The following is a 21,020-nucleotide window of genomic DNA, read 5'->3' on the forward strand; positions in this document are numbered from 1 at the left end:
GTCATACTTACAAGAAAGGGGGATAGCTACATTTTATTGCAGTTTTCTTGGTCATACTTACAAGAAAGGGGGATAGCTACATTTTATTGCAGTTTTCTTGGTCATACTTACAAGAAAGGGGGATAGCTACATTTTATTGCAGTTTTCTTGGTCATACTTACAAGAAAGGGGGATAGCTACATTTTATTGCAGTTTTCTTAGTTTTACTTACAAGAAATGGCGCTCTCTCGTCGGATGTCGCCTTACGCCATAATTTAGCGACTTGCTTGGCTCGGGTCTGCCACTCTGGAAACTCCTTCTTAAGATAGTTGTGCTTCATGTTGGCGTACAGAACCGGTGATATTGTTGCAAGATGACCTTTTAAATATTACTATTATTTGCTTATACAAGTCCTTTTTTTATCTGAAATTGCCATAACGGTTTTAAAATACGTGGGTATGTTTCTGGCTGCTATTTAAATTTCCAAATTAAGAAAATTTTGAAACGCAATCTTCAAGATAAAGTATGTATATATTTTAAGAAGAAAAACAAATAGGATTTATCGTTTGTTTGAATATTTACAAAATTCTGGCATGTGTCAATTTTTTTTACAAGATGCTTGTTTTAATAGATAAGCGCAAACAATAGCCAAGAAAACACTAGTTTTGTTTTTCCGTTTTTATAGAAGCTAAATACCCAACTAGTTACGAAAAAGTCACCCGACTTCCGAACCAAAATGAACTTCTGGGGGTAACGTGCGTGATAAAGTGTGTCATTTATATTCCTATCGGCAACAACAATAGTTTTGTCAATGCCAGAAGTACCAAAAGAAAAAAAATAAACCAAATAAAAAAATAAATAAACTATAAAAAAATGAAGAACTTACCGAGAGGCTCATCTTTCTCCCACTTGAGTATGTTGCGCTGGTTTACACTAAGGGTATCCCCCTCCACGTCGGTACCCAGGGGCCAGGGGGGAGGGGCCGGCTCGAATATGTTGCTGTCGCTTCAAATAAACAAAGTAAAATATCAGGTATCCATAAGTTTAGGTTAAAAAAAGTTTTAAGGACCCATGCCTTAACGTCACTTACCTGGTGAGATCAGGCAGACTGGATACCCCGACCATCTGGGGCTGTACCTTGGCGGGGCTGTTGGACACCCCCAGAACAGGGGAGTGTGACATCTGGAGAGACAAACACATCGGATTTAAGGGGGGTTTGATTCGCAAGCAAACGCTATTCACTAATGCAGTGGTTCTCAAGCGGGTTGCCGCGGCACTCTAGGGTTAAATTCTTTAGGATTCTGTTTTTTGCACTATTGGTAATACCAAACATTAAAAAGGTTTTTTCAACCTTGTTGCACAGACGTTGTGTGTTTCAATCTCGTTTATTGTAACCATTACAGTTAACCACTCAGCAAAAATACAGGCAAGGGTGCTGCGAACTATTTAGAATTTCCATAGGATGCAGCAAGCCAAAAAAGGTTGCGAAACACTGAGCTAAACAGTTTATCGTAATAAGAATAGCAAAGCCCATACAGAAGTAGGAATCATTTTTAAGATGTTCAAAACTTCGATATTCTCACTATGTTTTACTACAAACTCCAGCCATTACGCTCCAAATCTTACCGGCGAGTGAGCTACACTTCCAGGTCTGGACAGTGCCGGCTGCTGCTGACCTTGGGCCTGACCTTGACCCGGGTGACCCCGGAACATCTGCATGCCGGACGGGGTCAGAGGTCGCGGAGGGTGACCCTGGAGGTTAAACTGGGCGGGGGAGTGTTGCTGTTGTTGTTGCTGTTGTTGTTGTTGTTGTTGTTGTTGTTGTTGTATGTCGATAGACTGCTGTCGCATTGCTATCACTGGCGCTGTAGGGAAAAAATATATAAGTTCAAACTAGGGATGTCCGATAGGATCAATAGCTGATGCCAAGTGGTAGTATCAGTACTTGTCCGATACTAGGGTGGTATCGGTACTTGTCCGATACTAGGGTAGTATCAGTACTTGTCCGATACTAGGGTGGTATCGGTAGTTGTCCGATACTAGGGTGGTATCGGTACTTGTCCGATACTAGGGTGGTATCAGTACTTGTCCGATACTAGGGTGGTATCGGTACTCGTCCGATACTAGGGTGGTATAGGTACTTGTCCGATACTAGGATGGTATCGATACTTGTCCGATACTAGGGTGGTATCAGTACTTGTCCGATACTAGGGTGGTATCGGTACTCGTCCGATACTAGGGTGATATCGGTACTTGTCCGATACTAGGGTGGTATCGATACTTGTCCGATACTAGGGTGGTATCGGTACTCGTCCGATACTAGGGTGGTATCGGTACTCGTCCGATACTAGGGTGATATCGGTACTTGTCCGATACTTGGGTGGTATCGGTACTCGTCCGATACTAGGGTGGTATCGGTACTCGTCCGATACTTGGGTGGTATCAGTACTTGTCCGATACTAGGGTGGTATCGGTAGTTGTCCGATACTAGGGTGGTATCGGTGCCGATCCGATACCAAACTAATATAAGAATTTTAGGCATTATTTTACTGTAGAATATAATCAGGATTTTCAAACATAGCCAGGCTAAAAAACTACTAAAGCCTGCTGTGAGGTTGTTTATATGAACGTTTGAGTAAGTTCCAATTTACGACCAATTTGAAAAGCGTTATATGTTACAATTGTTACATACAGGTAACGACAATCAAGATTAACTTGCTTACAGTGCGATCCGACAGGTATGGCTTCCATTTTACGATCTACTGGCTGGTTCAAGGCGCCGAACTGTGGTTGCTGTTGCTGGGATGAAAGGAGGTTCCCAGTAGGCTGCATCACCTTAGAAGGTAAACTATATTAGTTGTTGATTTGTATCAATGGTTTAACAACGTTGTTACACCAGTTTAGGAAAAAAATAATACATTTAAAGCCCTTTCAAAGAATAATTGTAGGTTTTTAAATCCCTGAGTTAGATCGCTGGACAGTTTTTGATTATATTTCGAAAACAAAACAGTGTAAATGTAATTATCAACACCATGTTATTCTTTAACGGCACTTTTTAAAAACCTATACTTGAGTAAGACATAAAATAAAATCAAGGGCTATTTAAATGTTGCCCACAATATGAGTCAGTTTTGTCTACCTATACTCTTTCGTTTATTTAAAACAAAAAGGATTTGTTGGCAAACGGTTTATTCACAGCAATAAATTACGAACCTGAAAAAACAGGCTAGAAAATCATTCGCCCTGTGTCGGGCATCCCTAATAACAACACCAAATAAACTTGTTTAGGCCGGATTTTGACCATTTAGGTCTTATGTCGACTTGTTTAGGACTTATTCCGATTTAGACGGTTCTATGACAATGAGGCATTAGTCTTATTTTGGTCTTCTTCCAAACTGTGTTTTATTCCGACGTTGATATTGCTCTTATATCGATCTTATGACCGGGGTCCCAAATAAACGTCATCTTTCACACAAACCTGCATCTGTCCGTGTACATCGATTGGTCGTCTTTGGTTCAAGCTGCCTCCCAAATGTTGCTGCTGCAGATGCATCTGTTGTTGGTGTTGATGATGTGTCAGTGGCATGCTCTGCTGTCGGTGCAGCATGCCAGGGGCAGGTGGCGTTGGCACCTGTGTCAGTGACAACTGTCGGTGAAGTATCTGCTGTTGCTGGGCAACCATTTGCTGGTGTTTCTGGTTGGCTAGAAGCTGCTGGTGCTCGGATTTCACCATCTGGTCGTTGTTGGTGTTTGCGCCGGTGTGTTGCGAGTTACTGCTGTTCCTTGAATTGTTGATCCCGAGGAGGTTTTGCGCCTGATTGAGTTGAAATAAAGTCGTTAATCATATAGTTGCCCATATCTACTATTTTGTGTATTACTATACATTCTACTTTTATAGAATATTGTTGTTTCACGTAGTAAGAATATCAAAGCCCATACAGAAGTAGGAAGCATTTTGAACGTTTCGAATAAATTTTTACACATTGATGTTGAAAATGAATAGAATATCTCTATAGGGTAGAGAAGTATTCTACTACTTCTCTATGGGGTTTCATATTCTTACTACGTTATTCATGTAAAGTAATATCTGAAACGTACAAAATAATACCAAGTATGTACGGGCTCTAACTTTAATGGAAACTAATTTGTCAGTGTTTTCAACAATAATTAATAAAACCATGAGAATAACAAAGCAAATATCATTATGTTCTGGTAAAAAATAAGGGTAGTTTCAAAATCAGCCCCGAAAATCTTTAAGATTCAGCCAAACACATTCAAAAAAATCTCCATTAAAAACTGTCTGTTGACCACTGTAATGATTTCAGATTTCCCGAAAAATTACCTGTTCGTTTTCCATTGAGCTTATGACTTCCGCCGTGTGGTCAAGTAGGGTGTTGGTGGCCGATGTGGCGCCGGCGTCCTGGCCCGCCTGGCCTGCACCCCCCGGGGCCTGTGTGTCGGGGGTCGGCTTAATGGGGTCGCTCAGGTTGGCGAGGTCGCTCAAGATGCCATCGTGGTCGTCTGAAAATGAACATAAGTAAAAATGTTTTATTTTTTGAGATATTATTTTGAGATGCAATTTTGGTCATTTCTCACCAGTTTTACATCCCGTGGGTTGAGTTCGTTTTACGTATTTTATACCACATTCTAAATTTGTTCTTGATCTTATTAAATGTATAACTTTCGGTTGTAAATCTACACCGTGCAAGCGCAACTAAAATAACATGCCCTGCTGTCTAAAGAGCGTTGAAAATCACATTAAAACCGATCTAGAAATCAAAGACCAAAAAGTTTTAAATGAAATAGGGAAAAAATCTCTAATTATCAGTATTGTTTAACAGTGTGCCATTCTAAGTTTTAAAACTTCAATCACGCTTCTGCCATTTAAAGACACACACATACATATGTGTATTAACCAACTGTGATCTAGCACTTCTGAAGCTGCTTTTCGCCTAACGATTACGGCTTACGTATCATTATAGTACACCATAAGCCATCGCAGACTCACCGAACCTGTTGATCTATGTCTGCAATGGCTTTTTGGTGTACGCCTCTGTCATTTAAAGAGTTTTTTTCACCTGTGTTGTTCCCTGCTCCGTCCTGTTGCGGGTTGAGTACATCTGAGAATAGTGAGAATCCGTCCCCGTTCATTGTAGCAAGTCCGTCGCTGACCAGAGATTCGAGGGCGTTCGGGCTCAGTATGTTCTCGTGCGGATCGTGGCCTCCTGGAAATGAAGATTTGATGACAAAGCCCATACAAAAGTCATTTTGAACGTTTCGAATAACTCTTTATTTCAATTTTAATATAAATAATAGGGCGGGTCGCGAAAACACTTTTTTTCAAATCCACCTGCCTCATATGGATTTGGACAGATAGACACCTAAAACCGTTATGTACAAAATTTAAGCTCATTTGAACATGTATTGGTGTGAGGAAATCGAGTTGAATTTTTGCCGAAAATCGCAAAATCGGGTAAAAATGAAAAATTTGAGGTTATGTTTAATCTATGTTTTTCAAGTAAAATTAATTTGCTGTGACCTTATTCTTGTTTTTTAAACAGTAATTGAATTACTTAAGTAAGTTAGATCTGCAGAGATTGCATTTTAATATTTATTTCCAGTAGTATTAAAAATTGAATTTTTGCCGAAAATCGCAAAATTTAATAAAAAGGCAAAATTTTGGATTACCTTAAATCTGCACTTTTCAAGCCAAACATGACTTTAAATTAATGTTTTCAAAAGATAAAGACTCACTGCAGATGGATATAGCGACAGGAGACTGCGTTTTTATACTAATTGTGCCAGTAATAAAAATTGAATTTTTGTCAAAAATGTCAAAAACAGAAAAATTTAAGTGTTGCCTGTCACAGCAAATGATATAAAATTCTGGTTTGATTCAGAGGATGCATGAGTTTGCGGGTGTTCAACTTGGAAAGAATCATTCCCTCTCTTTTTTTAAATTCACAAATGGTTTTGCTTGTTCCTGTAACAATTCTATTAGCCCTTTCAATTGACTGGGTAAAATTCGTAATTTTACCAAACAGTAATATAAGTATTAAATAATTATGCTATATAAGGCGAAATGCATATGTATTAGACCTTGCGAACTGCTTATTATTGGAAGCGGTGCGCTTATATAAACTTTACAACTTTTATCGTCGGCAATATGATGTTAAGATTCTGTTGTGGAAAAACACATACTAAGCTAGTAAATCTTAAAAAAGTATTTTTTTTAACTATGAAAGGGCTTTAATTAGTGCAGTTTCACAAAATTGTAATGCTTAAAGAACAGAATTAACTTTTCGTGACAGCGACAGTAACACACAAAATCGCCCCACTTCCCCACTTACCGTGCCCCTGTTTCAGGCCCCCGGCCAGTATCCCCATCAACTCGTCATCTTTAAATAGGGGTTCGTCGGGTAAAACCCCGAGTAGTTCGCTCTCATGGTCGATCGCCATTCCTTCTTCCTCACCAGAAACAAGTCTGCGAGCCTGCTGTAAAAAATAAGAGCGCTAGAGCATTTGTTGTTTCTTTTTAAGGTAAAAATTGGGTAAAAAATATGGTTAATTTTTTTTTTTATTAATTTTTTATTATTTTAAGGTAAAATTGTTTTGTTATAAGGTAAACAATACGTTTGACCGTATATCATGGCTCAAATTTTCCTATATAAATTTACCACCGTAGCATCAGACGAGTATCGTTTCTATCACTTGGAACAACGTATCGGCTCCGATCCGATATTATCGGACATCCCTAGTTGTGTCTCGAAGGCATTAAAAGACAATTGGTTAAAAAAAATTCGGCTACAGCATTTTTATTTTCTCTTGTTGACCATTGTTCAGGGTTGCTACACAATTTTATTAAAAAAAAATAATTAAAAAAGATATTAAAAATTTTCAGGAAAAAGTAATTAAATAGCCTTTCTAAAGACCTACGACAAAAAAATAAGAACGCTACAGCATTTTTATTTTATTTTATTGACCATTGTTCAGGGTTGCCACACAATTTTATAAAAAAAAATGATTAAAAAAAGACATTGAAATTTTTTAAAGGCTTTCTAACACCTACAAAAAAATAAGAACGCTACAGCATTTTTATTTTGTTGACCATTGTTCAGGGTTGCTACACAATTTTATTAAAAAAAAAATAATTAAAAAAGATATTAAAAATTTTCAGGAAAAAGTAATTAAATAGCCTTTCTAAAGACCTACGACAAAAAAATAAGAACGCTACAGCATTTTTTTAAGTGGAAATCGCTGCGATCATATGTCATGGCTCAAATTCACCTTTATAAATTCAGTATCGGATCGGCACCGATACCACCCTGATATCGGACGAGCATCGTTTTTATGGCTTGGAGTGATTTAGGACATTAAATAAAAAAAACTTTTCATGAAATAAGTTTGATGAAAATCTCACCAGTAAGTTCTTGAGCTCAGCTTTCCGCTTGGCTTCGGCCGCCCTTTGAGCCACTTGCGTCTCTAAACGTTGCTTGAGACGGTCGGGGAGCACAATTCGGGATGATGACGTCACGTTGTCCCCCACACTGCGAGGGGGAATACCAAGATTTAATTCTAGCGCTATCTATCCTTAGGTGTAATTTTCGGTTAAACGATTTCTGCTTCAGGCAAAAACGAATAAAGTTAAAATAGAGGGCTGTGTTAATAAAACGTTGACTAGGGTGAGATTCGAACTTACAACCGTTGGGATTTCTAGTATTACACTTCGTTTAACTAAATTATTGATTATTATCGGTGGTAAATTACTAAATTATACAAAAAAATATAAACGCAAAATGAATGGCATAAATTTGTAGTTAGTAAGTAGATAACACAGAGTGAAAATAAAGGGCGGATGATTCATTATTTTCAAAATCAAACGCAGAATTTTAAATTTGAGCATAGAAGTGTTACACAATCAGACAACGATACTCAGGTGATCAATGTACAAAGTACATAAATTTATGACACTTACGCTTTGACTTGCGGTTGATTTGATTGAAATGCTTCGATCGCTTTCACTTCAGAGTTTTTGGCGATCATTAAAATGTCGTTTCCGAAAAATCCCTCCTGCATATTAACAATATATATATTTCAAAGGCATCGTCAGTAAATCTTATTTAAATAGAATATATTTTCTGTGTTTTCTTTTCAGCATATTGCAAACCATTGAAGCACACAAACATACGCATACAGCGACTGTGATCTAGCCACTGTTGTGATATGCAACATTTTTATACATTTTAAAATGCAATACCTGGATATAGGGCGGAAACTGGTCGATGATCCTGGTTCGCTTCTTACGCTTCTTGTGTACTTGGGGTGACATGGTCGATATCTTCAGCTTCAAAGGAGGCACGATCGACTGACCTTTGAAAGAAAAACGCAGTCAGGTATTAAAGAAACTTAAAAAAAATATATGATAACTGATAAAACATACTATGAACGAACAAGCACTAATATTATAATGACATATAAAGTCAAGATATTGTCAATTTAAGACCTAACTGATCTGAAACCAATAATAAAATTTCAATACTGGGACAAAAAAAAAACGATTGCCGAATATCACGCGGTATCACGTTACCAATTTAAATAATTAAAAAGAAAATATTTTATTTAAGGTTTTGAAAATGTGACGATTTTTTAAAAGATGACGTGATAATATGACCGTTGACTGGCGCCAATCATGCGTTTTTTCGAAGATTAGACTTGAAGGTTTTACGCAATGCAAGTCACTTTCTGCAAGCTGGATTATCAAGGTTGATTATAACTGAATATTATTATACAAAAATTAAAAAAAATTATATTTCTTTAATATTGTTTCAAAAAATATTTTTACTTTACATCAAGAAAATTAGCAGTTATTATTTTATTCAGTAAATCGGTAATGTACTGAATACTAAAGAAACCTTAAAATGTCCTAAAATCAAGTCAATAAAACGTTCAATTTGGAAAACATTGAGTCAATAATAATAATCCCACCATCAATTTTCTCCCCCAATGTTTGCTGTTCGGTCGATTCACCAGCTGCGTTTTTCTCGTTGTGAGCAATCGTGATTCCGCCCTCAGACTCGTGCTTTATGTAGTTGGAGCCGCATTCTGAGGTAAAAATACATGGAACTAGATTTAGTTTCGATTATTAATTTAGATTTTTTTTATTAGAACATTTCAGTTTTCCAAATTAGATTAGAATTAGATCCTTTTTGTTTCTCAAATTAGATTAAAATTAGAATTACAGAATTCTTAAAAAGCAAAGTGTACACTATCATGGCCGCCCCTCGCATGATAAATGTTGACCTTAATTTGTGATCAGTGACAGCAGAAAAAAGCTAGAATTTCAGCTACACTATTAAAAGATACCTTATATATATATATAAATTATATATATACCTATATATGTATCTTTTAATATGTTTAACAATGTCTGGCTTGAATTGCTAACTTTGCTGCGTAAAAAGTTCACAAATACATATAGTTTTTACCCCAAACCTAGATCAATCAATAAAATTAAAAATTAATAAATATACATATTTAACCTCCTTGTATTTCCGAAGCTCTCATCTTTACTTCGTCCGGTTTCGGTTCGCCGTGTTCGAAACCCACTGGTCCGGTCATCTTACCACTAGAAATGGTGATTCCCCCCTTCTGGATTCGCCCCCGCCTGCCCCGGGAAATGTAGGAGCCCCGGCCGCGCTGACGCACGTTGAAACCGCCGATTCCTGAGTGAAAAAAAAACAATTTTTTCATTGAAACACTGTTGTGGTAAGCGGTTTTCAGAAACACTCGTGTGGTAAGCGGTATATACGAAACATTAGGAAACATAGACAAATAGTTAACTTGGCAATTTTAATAGGGGATTTTTGTTTTAACTATTGTCGGAGTATTTAAAAATTAATACAGAAATTGACATTGATGTGTTTGTAATGCATAACACCCGTTTGAGCTAGAATTCATAGCATAGATGGGCAAAATTGAACGAAATGGGAAAATACAAAAAAGTTATAACAATATAGATAAAAATGCAAATCATAATTTCTGTAAAAAATAAAAATGACGGCGCGATCAATTCAATTTTTATTTTATTTAACATTAAAATAAAGCATGTTTCTCTATATTACACAGTCTGGGTTACTAAAAATGCAAATCACGAAAGAAGGTAATTTACCAGGCCGGTAGGGTTTCCTTCTTCTTTTAACTTCCTGGGATTTTTCCTGCATTGGATTCGCCTTTAGCCCTTCGGGGAGGGGAAATGGAATATCACCTGAGATGCTTTCAAGGTCGCCAATAACACCAGAGTCTGAGCACAAAAGTATAGACCATCAGTTGTTTTCCTTTTGAAAATTTTTATTAATTTTTTTTTTTAAAGCGGTATATTTTAAAAAAATTCCGAGCGACCTTAGTCGTGAATGTGGTGGAACTATTTTTTGTCAACAATTGTCTAACTTATTACAAGATCACTAAAGTCTTTTTACTGCATTCTTTTATATTTCCTCTAGTTTTAAACATTTTTTTTTAAACTTTTTGTTTTTGTTTTATAATCACACTCAAAGAATCGCGCTAATTTTCCCAAAATGATTCGTTTGCAAACCGTGGTCGAGTTGGTTAAGTAATTTGCTCACCGCAAAAAAAGATTGAACACAAAACCGCACAACACCAGTCCCGGGGAAGCCCCCAGGAAAAATCAGTATAACTGTCAAAATGCGGTGCATTTTAACACAAAAATAAAGTAAACGAAAGCACAAGGAAATCTAATAACAGAGTTTTTTTTGTCGTCTTGTGTTAATCACAAAAAAGCCAAACCTACTAATACCGATGTCAAACTTCACAATTACATTTAGTGACAATTTTCAATAAACTTACATTCACTTAACACAGTGGTTCTCAACCTGGGTGACGTGGCGCCCTGGTGTGCCATTTCTAATGCTTAAGGGTGCCGATAGGTTTTTGGAAATTTTTGAGAATTTGATTTTTGCTCAATTGGTTTAAGCTTCTTGATACATATTTGTGTACGATTAGTATTCATTATGTAAAATGACAAATCCTACATGTTTTAAGTTGATTGTGTTGTTCCAGTTGCATTTATAGTGACATTTCAGTAAAATATTCAACAAAATTCCAGTCGGGTGACGAATCTATATATTATTTTTGAGGGGTTCCGCAAGTCAAAAAGGTGTGGGAATCACTGAGCAAAACATCAAAAAGGAAAACTTTTGTCCCCTAAAAGACAGATTTACATCACACAGAACTTAACACTTCAGAAACGAGAGAGGCTCACTTTTTTTCAAGTTACTTTCTCTCTCTTTCTGAGTAAATAAGGCAGAAAAGAGACAGACACGGTTATATCAATCCACCACAACAAGCCAAAAGCCAATATTTTAAACAAATCCAAACATGCAGGAGTTTCTCTCGGAAACAAAAACACAGACAACATCTTCAGAGCATAACTTTTCAAAAAATGATATTGCCTGTCGTGGTAAGACTATCAAAGCCTAATCCGTTTTCAACATCATTTAAAGCTTGAACATGAAGAGATATTCGTAACGTTCAAAATGCTACCTACTTCTGTATGGCTTTGGTATTCTTACTACGACAAAAAATATAGTTTTTTGAAAAACATTAAAATCCACTTCAGGTTATTTCACAAAAAAACACAAAAAACAGAAAGACACACACGGCCGTTCGAAGGACAAACAAAGATTCCACGAACGACATGCCACAAAAACGAGCCTACTGGCAAGCGGCACCAACCCGCCACTGCGTTACTGGCAATTGCCACTTCGACACTGGCAACTGATTGCCCGTCCTCTGACACTGCCAAGGCGCCATCGCCAAAATCCAAATCTGTCGAATCAAACACCGGTTAAATCGATGCAGAATGCATTAAAAAATTGCAGTCAAAATTTTGTAGTGCTAAAATCGGGTAACACCAGGAAAAACAATCGTGCTGCTTGGCGGAGCGACGTTTTTTTTTGTAAAACTGTGTACATTTTTATTAAACGTTTATAACGATCCAAATCTGTCGATTTAGAAATCGTTTAAAATCGAGGCTGGATACTGTAAAAAATCTACATTGTAGTCAAAACTGTTGTTGAGTTGGCTAAATAAATTAGAATTATGCTGCGTGCCGAATCGCCTTTTTTTTAAAAATTGTGTTAATTTTCCTATACCTGGGGCAGTACGTGTTTTTATCAAAAATAAACATCAAAATCTGTCGAAGTAGAAATCGGCTAAAAAAGGAGAAAACTGCTGTACAAAAGTCTAGATTTGGCAAGGATCGGACATCATTACCGAGTAGTGATTTTACTCCAACCCCCCTCACTTTAAACAAAAACAATAAAATACGAGTTTTTTGGGAATGGTTTGTTGAGATGGTCACCAGTTCAAAACACTTGCGATTAGTAGAAAAAGCTGGACATAAAGCGTCAAACATTCACGTGCATGAAAAATAATCACCTGCGTCCAACTCAGATTTGGTGGGAGTTAGTTGACCAAGTTCCGAAGATGTTTCATCTAAAAAATGTACAAGTTTATGTTTTAGATAAAGAAGCAAACCAACCAAAACTAACGTTAAATATAGTACACCGAAAAGCCATCGCAGACTCGCCGAATCTGTCAATCTATGATGCAAGCAGAGCAAGCCAGAAAAACAACTGGCCTGCAGTGAGGTTCGAACTCACGACCTCCGGTCAAGCCGGGACCGTCGCTCTACCAACTGAGCTATGCAGGCTCAGAGAGGAGCGAGTCGAGAAACACCGTAATCGTTGGTCATAAAGCAACTTCCGAGGGGCTAGATCACAGATGTTATCAAACACATATGTTTGTGTGTGTCTTTCATTAAATATAGTAGTACTAGTTTTGTCCTATTGCTCCTTTAAATTTCTCCAGTAAATTTTGCCGGAATGTAATGACTTGAGTCGGTGATTCAGCTTAAGGGCACTAAGTTACTGTTTTTGAATGACTTAAATCTTTTAGACAAATGACCTGAGGTTGTTCATGAGTGTGGTAGTGGTCCTGATACAGATGACTTGACGACTCTTGCATTTTGATCAAGAAATGTTTGGGTTTACCCTAACTAATTTGTTTTCACCCGACCAAGTAACTAATTTCTAGTGTTTAATATTTCCTCGGACTTTTTTTAGTATTCAAGAGAACAATTTCTCTTAGATTTATTTACATAAAAATTATATTAAAAAAACATAAAAATACAATGATAACTTGGAATTTTAGTAAGTATGCCCTAACTAATTTGTTTTTTAATCGACTAAGTAACTAATTTTTAGTATTTAATATTTATCCAGCCATTTTTTTAGTATTTAAGAGAACAATTTATTTCTTATTCATTTACTTAAAAATTACTTTAAAAGAACAACATAAAAATACATTGATCCTTTGGAATTTTAGTAAGTAACTATTTTTTTTTTTTTAAATCGACTTAGTAAGTATTTTCTAGTATTTACTATTTTCGAGCCAATTTTCTTAAAAATTAAACAAAAAAAACATAGAAATACATCAATACCTTTAATAGATTCTGGCAAAATTCCAGTGCCAACAGCCGCCTTGTCCAAAAGCTTTTGAGCCTGGCTTTTTCTGAAAAGAATCAACACACTTAAAAAAGGGTATTTAGCAGCATCAAATAAGTCTAACATCGCTTTGATTAGAGCTGGTACCAAATAATAAATTTCCAGTTTTGACAGACAACAAAATGGCACATTCTTAAAAGATCTCAAAATATATATTATTATATAATAAATAATAAATATATATATATTTCGCCAGCAAAGGCATCATCACTTATCAGTGTATCTTAGTTTGAATGAATCAACTTGACTTGACTTTAGTTTTTGGGACAAATTACTTAAATCATTTGATCGTTCCATAAAAACGCTATCAGCAAATTGGTTCAAATTTAAACGTTCGAAGATCATTTTTTTGTCAGATTAAAAGTCGAAAATTCGCTTGAGCGTTAAGAAGTTTAATTACAATCCGTTGTTAACCTAATATATATCAAGAATTTACCTTTCAAGGCAGTAACTTTAGCAATGGGTGGCAAATCATGATTAATATACCTAAATTAATTTGCTATCGGATCGGCACCGATACCATACCAGTATCGGACAAGTGCAGATACAACCACTTGGTATCAGGTATCGGCTCCGATCCGATATTATCGGACGAGCCACTAAATCAACAGCATGGCGAGAACATAAAAGTACTAAGAAATTACCACAGGTGTGAACTTACCTTCTTTGAACTGGCGGCTTTTTCTTGTGTGTTCCCATAGACTTCTGCATGAGTTGTTGAATGTACTGCAACCCCACACTTGTCAGGGCAACGCCGTCCTTCTGGTATTCCTGCAAAATAAACGATTTTCGGCCAATTTTTTTGTCAATCAATTAATGGCAAAAATATAGTTTAGAAGGGCATAAAAAATATAGTTTAGGGCCAAGATGCGAAACCTGGGTAATTTACTGCACACCTGTTTAAAATTAATTTTATTAAAAAAAATAACCACAAAAATATTAAAAAGCACACAAACACAATTGTAAAAAGCGCGAAAAAAATTACATTTACGTCGTTAAAATAGGGCAAAATACAGCTTAAGGGGGTGTCATGGGCATGTAGCCCTCTTAATCAGCTCCACGAAATGCGAAATTTGGGGGATTTACTACACACTAACTAAACAATATTATTTTTTTGTAAATTATTAAAAATCACCACAAAAATATAAAAAAGCACACGAACACAATTGTAATCCGCGCGAAAAAAAAATTACATTTACGTAATTAAAATAGACAAAAACCAAAAGTTTTTTGGGGGGGCGTGGCGCGATGGCCCAACGATTAGCTTCACAAATCAGCTCCACGAAATGCGAAACCTGGTTAATTTACTACCACCTTGACTGCCTCGGCGTCGGATCGGGTCCTTCCGGGGTAATTCCACGTCGAGGGGTCCCCGTCGAAAGAGTGGGGGTTCAGGTCGAGGTGGGGCGGGGTGGCACCCTTGGGGCGGCACAGGACGCACGTGTAACCCTTCTCGAGTACTTTCTCGATGTCCGATTCGTTGTAGAGGTACTCGCAACCAGAATGCAGCCATCTAAATGTGTTGAAGTATTATTTTAAGTTTTATTTAGATTTTTGCGACTATAACTGATTGGGCCGATAAAGGCCAAACCTCATTTTATCTAACATTTTTTGGCATATGGAACGTTCAATTTACCGGCTCGTTGTAGAGACACTCGCAACCAGAGTGTAACCATCTGAATGTAGTAAGGGTTTATTTTTATTTTGTGTAATATTTCCAATTTTTGACAAAAATGGTGCTAATTCAATACAACCCTGTATGTTTAAGCATTTATTGTCGTAGCCAGAATGTAGTCATCTAAACATGTTGAGGAATAATTTTAAGTTTGTGCAATATTTCTAAATTTTATTAAAAAGAACGCTGATTTAAACACAACACTGTTTTTTTAACTTTTCTTATTGTAGAAGTACTCGCAGCCAGATTGTAGATATCTAAATGTGGTAAATAATTTCACAACTATAAGGAATTGAGTCGATAACAGCATTTTTGAACTGGCATTTTAGCTAATATTTTTTCGCATTTTTTTTGTAAATTGAAATTGAATCACATTAATAATTGTCGTTTGGCGTTCATCAACCTAAAATTTAGCTCACGGACCCCCGATTGGTCAATGGACCCAGTTTAAGAACCCCTGCTTTAAACCTTAAAACTCAGTATGAAGCCTACTAAAGCATTTTTTTGCTGAAACAGAAAGTTATGGATTTTTGTATACTGGAAAAAACGCAGGTTTGGCGAAAATCAGTAAAGTATGAAGCCTACTAAAGCATTTTTAAGCGTATTTTAGCAATTTTGTCGTGAGGAGATGATTTGAATATAAATATTTACCGGGTGCCTTACAGCAGCAGTGGTTCTCAACCTTTTTAGCTTACGGTAAAATTTCAAAAGAACTTTTGCGAACCGGTGGACCTTCAAGAATCAAAATCAACCCAATATTTAATTACGACAGAAGTATGCAACTAAAACACTTCTTAGCTTTCACATTCCAATACATACCTCTCACAGTGCGAGCACTGCATGATGATTTCCTCGTCTTTATAGGTTCGTCTACAGTAAGGACAGTGTGCGAGAGAAGCGCATGGACCACACGAGGTATAGTTCTCCTGCCAGTCGCAGTTGACACCGGGAGTTGACGAACCACAGTGAGTACAACGAACACACCTGGCAAGCAAGAATGGATTGAATTTGTTGGTGTACTACAGCAAAAGTCACCAAACTACGACCAGTCGGGTTAATTTATCCGGCCCGCGGCATATTTTCTTAATGAAGATTAAAGTACAGTTGTTGAATATAATTTAAAACTAATTTGTGAAATAAATAATCGCTCGTTTATTTTTGACAAAAACACACTAGGATTAAAACGAGTTTAAAATTTACAAAAAAAAAAAAAAAAAAAAAAAAATAGCAAAGTTAACGAAATCTGAATGGTGGACTAGGAATAAAACGAGTTTAAAAATAGACAAAATATTCGTTTTAAATCCAGCAAAAAATACCCATAGCAAAAGTAACGTAATCTGAAAGGTTCACTAAGGTTAAAAGAGTTTTATAGACGAAAAAATTGGAATTTAAAATCCCGCAAAAAAATACCCGAAGTAAAGTTAACGAAATCTGAATGGTAGACTAGGAATAAAACAAGTTGAAGACAAAAACAAAATTTAGAATTAAAAAAAAATACCCATAGCAATGTTAACGTAATCTGGCTATTATCCTTGACACCTTAATTAGCCGTTAATACGTTAATACTATAAATGGAAGTTGGCGTACGACTTACCATTTACACTTCCATCCGCCCTTAGGAACGGTGTGCAGAGGAGGTTTCAGGCAATAGGTGTGATACGAGATGTCACAATCGTCACAGAGTAGCAACTGGGACGGTGTGTCAGCGGCACCGCACTCCTCGCAAACCTAACAAAAAAAAGAAAAGAAAATGTTTTATTAAAACATTTATGTCCACTTCTTATTCGAGGTACAAGTAAAGTGAAAGTAGATAGTTTAATTTCCATTGTGAATCGATTTTTTTTTATCGATGTTTTTTATTAAGGACGATTTGGTGAAAAAGTGTCGTAAAAAAAGTCAATTTTCTTTGCACCAAAATTACACAATTAAAAAATACATTGAGGTAGATCAAAAAAACGATTTTTTTATTCCGCTATTCTTAAATTCGTACCAGTAACAAATACGAAGGCCAGATACGAGCTCACAACAATGTAAACATAAAAACAAAACAAAAAATTCAAGTAAAGTTTAAGCGCCATGAAAGTAAAGTGCGTTTAACGCCTTATTGAGGAACACATTTTTTAGAGCAGGTTTGGTTTTTCCAAATTAGATTAGAATTAGAATTACCGAATTTCAAAAAAATCAAACTTCAACTAAAATTTGAACTAGAATCACACTTAATTATTTACAACCAATTTGATTTAATCGCAATTTATTCTTATAAGAACGTGAATGGTAAATATGTGTGTGCTAATTTGTATGCTTTTTAGACTGTAAAAATTACATACAAGTCGTTCAAACCAAAGAGTTTTAATTGAAATTCTGTGTTTAAGCTGAGAGACTGAAAATGCCGTTGGACAAAGTAGCATTTTTGGTAAAATCCAAATTAGATCAGAACTAGAATTAGAGCAAACAAGCAATTCACAAATTAGATTAGAAGTAGAATTAGTCGCATTTTGCTCTAATTCATTGAATTAGAAAACTAGAATTATCTGTCCAAGTCTGGCACACAGCACTCACCGTACAGTCGAGACATCTCCATCCCTTACGTAGAACCACCTTGGTTAGCTTAAGATTGACGCAGTAAGGATGGTAGCACTGACCACATTGTGAGCAGGCCACCAGTCGACCCTCCGCCCCTTGCCCGAAGCTGCCACACACCACGCACATGTCCTGGGAGAGACGGACAAACGTAAATGTATAAATTGTTGTTGCTTGATCTTAATCAAAAAAGATAACTCTTGGGGAAAAAACCTTCCAAAACTCTTCTCGAAATAAAAAATCCTCAAATTTTCTTCTCAAATTAAAACTTATTTTGACTATTTTCTTCCTTGGAGAAAAAAGTTAAAACTTTGTCAAAATTTAAATCGATTTAAAAATCGATTAAAAAATGCACAAAAAAATTTACAAAAATAACAAAAACTGTAGTAAGCTTTTTGAAACTGTCGTTTATTTTAAGGTCAAACTTTCTCATTTGTCCAGTCAAAACATAATCGCCCTGTTGATAACTGTTCATATGTGTTTTAAAACAGCATAAACTAAACTGCTGCTCAGCAACGAAAGTACTACTAATAAAATCCAGTGTAACCCTTCAAAAAGTCGCCACGTACATGTTGCGTTAAATAATTCATAAATTTCCAAATTAAACTTCCAAATGCTTTCCCGAAATTTATTTATCGCTTCAAGTCGCCACGCTTTCATGTCAAAACGTCAACGTTAAGTGAACGAAATCATCCAACTTACCTGGTTCAGTGTGAAGTTGTCGTCGGCTGAGCAGAGTACCACGGTGTTGTGCATCGAGTCTCCGTACTCCTCATCAACGTTCTCGTGGTTGTGTCCTCCCTCTGCAGCCACCAGCGCTCCAAGGACACTCTCCGCTCCTGGAGGAACAAGAATGGACGTTAGAAGGACTTTATGGGGGGACGATTTTAAAGAGTAGACTGTTTAGACCAGTTCTCCGCAACCGGTGTGCCATGGGAACATTTTGAGGGACTCCAACGTAAGTACATCACTAACTCCCTAATAATTCCAACCCTAACCCATTTTCTAAACCCAACCAAAAAACGAAAAATCCGGTGCCAAAACAGAGGCGCCCCGACGGAAGTGAAACTCGACGTTTGAAGAAAGAAGTACACCGAAAAGCCATCGCAGACTCGCAGACTCGCCGAATCTGTCGATCTATGATGCAAGCAGAGCAAGCCAGAAAAACAACTGGCCTGCAGTGAGGTTCGAACTCACGACCTCCGGTCAAGCCGGGACCGTCGCTCTACCAACTGAGCTATGCAGGCTCAGAGAGGAGCGAGTCGAGAAACAACCATGCGCCAATACTTGTACATTCTGTTAGTACAAGCAACTTCACACTGGGGGATCATCAGTCCGCATCAATTAATGAAAGACACACAAACATATGTGTTTAATAACATCTGTTATCTAGCCCCTCGGAAGTTGCTTTATGACCAACGATTAGCCGAACCGTTGGTCATAAAGCAACTTCCGAGGGGCTAGATCACAGATGTTATTAAACACATATGTTTGTGTGTCTTTCATTTGAAGAAAGAACAGTTGGTCACCGGCGCAGAAAAAAAAGCTTTTCAATGCATATAACCGATTAAATAACTTCTTTTTTATTCATTTTTCCTTCCTGAAACAAATTCCCTCCCTAAAGAAGCCAAGTGGGCTTCCTTCGAGAACCTCTTGTTTAGACAACCTCCAACCACTATGATCCAAACGTAGACATGTTCGGATGAGTAATGCTTTAATCTTGTTGGAAATGAAACGCCAGACATTTTAAGAAAAACAGTTGGTCACCTGTCATTGAGCCACGGTTCCATCGGGTCCTGGACCTTCTGCGGGCCGTCATGCTCGGCGCCGGCTGTACCGGGGAACTTCCGGCGCCGGTCGGGCTGGGCACGCTGAGCGATGAGGCTGCTGAGAGGCTATTGCCACGTGGTCGCCGTCCGCCACGACTAGAAGTTAAAATTAAAACGTGAACGAAAACACAACGTTATGTACCTCTGTGATTTAATTTCCCAAATACCAAGTCTTTTTAAAATTTTATAATTAAACACCTTAGTTTAAGTAACAATTTCGAAAAAATTGAGACCAAAATTGAGAGGTTTTGTGGTAAGTTCATGCTGTTGTGCAAAAAATTATCGGAAAAATACTGTATTTTAGTAGATTTCTACCGAATACGTCATTTTAAGTGTAAAAGGTGTTACTCTAGTAAAGTTCTAGTTAAATACAAACACAACAAACCTGTAATTTAGTAATTTGCATTTAAAACCGTTATAAAAAGAAAGGTATGTTTAAATATGTTTTACTTTAAGATTGCAATTCTCCAAAAACCAAGTATTTGTACGATTTTGAAATTGTTCGTTTAATCTTCGCAAAGAAAGCGGTGATGGGAAAATACAAGAGTACCCCTTAAACATTCTTTATAAATGGCCGTGTTTGTCCAATTCAAAATAGGATATTAGGACAAGTTGTATTGAATTCTCGAGAAGCTTTCGCACAACCGTGCTTCATCAGGTCAAAGTAGAATATTTATTGATCTATTTCCTACTTTTCATTTTCTACTTAACAGCAAGAAACCATGTAAAAATGTAAACAATATATTTTCGGTAAAAAATCAGTTATGAAAAAAAATGACCAATATTTAAAAAAATATTCAGAACATTTTAGCTTTTGGGATAAGACATACTAAACTATTTTCGGCAGAAATCAGGTTTTAAACAACATTAACAACTTCAAAAAACTCCATTTTAGGCAAATTGAACATTTTTTCTCCAACCAACAACATCACTCACCCTTTTCCCCGGGACGGCCCCTTACCCCGGCCCCCTCTCACACTGCTGGGGCGCCGCTTGGCCCCGAAGGGTTTTCCCCGGCCGAACATGGTTCCAGGCTTGCCCATGCCCTTGCCGTGGCCCCTGGGGGAGGGGGAACCTGTGACGTCATAAAGGAATAGGTTAAGTAAGTCATTTTAAGAAGTAAAACATTATAAAAACCTTTAATTTTTTAGAGTTCTGAAAAATTTGAAAGTGAAATAAATTTATTTGATTTTGTTTAAAAAGTATCGTGGCTTGCATTTTTTTTTAAATATCACAAAAGTGCAAATTTAAGCTTTAAACGAACATTTTTGCTAACCTTAGTGTTTTATTTTATTAAACACTGTTCCTAGAGGCGCGCTTTGCCTAGGGCAGTAGTCGGCAAACTGTGGGCCGCGGCCCAAATATGGGCCGCAG

At 36.9% G+C, this 21,020-nt stretch overlaps 1 protein-coding gene across 1 annotated transcript in view; it reads right to left on the reverse strand.

Annotated features, from left to right (window-relative positions):
• LOC146138840 (histone-lysine N-methyltransferase 2C-like) overlaps positions 1–21,020 on the reverse strand; it is a 79,858-nt gene that overhangs the window by 41,699 nt on the left and 17,139 nt on the right. The window contains exons 17-42 of the mRNA XM_083394704.1: positions 20,583–20,721; positions 19,600–19,742; positions 18,520–18,656; positions 17,797–17,949; positions 16,832–16,965; positions 16,057–16,221; positions 14,877–15,075; positions 14,224–14,333; positions 13,499–13,569; positions 12,436–12,492; positions 11,731–11,823; positions 10,148–10,279; positions 9,519–9,701; positions 8,965–9,081; positions 8,237–8,349; positions 7,955–8,049; positions 7,400–7,526; positions 6,330–6,474; positions 5,058–5,204; positions 4,322–4,500; positions 3,458–3,793; positions 2,703–2,814; positions 1,606–1,844; positions 1,070–1,161; positions 866–984; positions 212–357 (exon numbers count right to left, since the gene is read on the reverse strand). Coding sequence (XP_083250830.1) covers positions 212–357; positions 866–984; positions 1,070–1,161; positions 1,606–1,844; positions 2,703–2,814; positions 3,458–3,793; positions 4,322–4,500; positions 5,058–5,204; positions 6,330–6,474; positions 7,400–7,526; positions 7,955–8,049; positions 8,237–8,349; positions 8,965–9,081; positions 9,519–9,701; positions 10,148–10,279; positions 11,731–11,823; positions 12,436–12,492; positions 13,499–13,569; positions 14,224–14,333; positions 14,877–15,075; positions 16,057–16,221; positions 16,832–16,965; positions 17,797–17,949; positions 18,520–18,656; positions 19,600–19,742; positions 20,583–20,721 — 3,683 coding nt within the window. The remainder of the gene's footprint in view (positions 1–211; positions 358–865; positions 985–1,069; positions 1,162–1,605; positions 1,845–2,702; positions 2,815–3,457; positions 3,794–4,321; positions 4,501–5,057; positions 5,205–6,329; positions 6,475–7,399; positions 7,527–7,954; positions 8,050–8,236; positions 8,350–8,964; positions 9,082–9,518; positions 9,702–10,147; positions 10,280–11,730; positions 11,824–12,435; positions 12,493–13,498; positions 13,570–14,223; positions 14,334–14,876; positions 15,076–16,056; positions 16,222–16,831; positions 16,966–17,796; positions 17,950–18,519; positions 18,657–19,599; positions 19,743–20,582; positions 20,722–21,020) is intronic.

The sequence above is a fragment of the Ascidiella aspersa genome, chromosome 7 (assembly GCF_963924565.1).
Source record: "Ascidiella aspersa chromosome 7, kaAscAspe10.2, whole genome shotgun sequence".
In the NCBI taxonomy this organism is placed as follows: Eukaryota; Metazoa; Chordata; class Ascidiacea; order Phlebobranchia; family Ascidiidae; genus Ascidiella; species Ascidiella aspersa.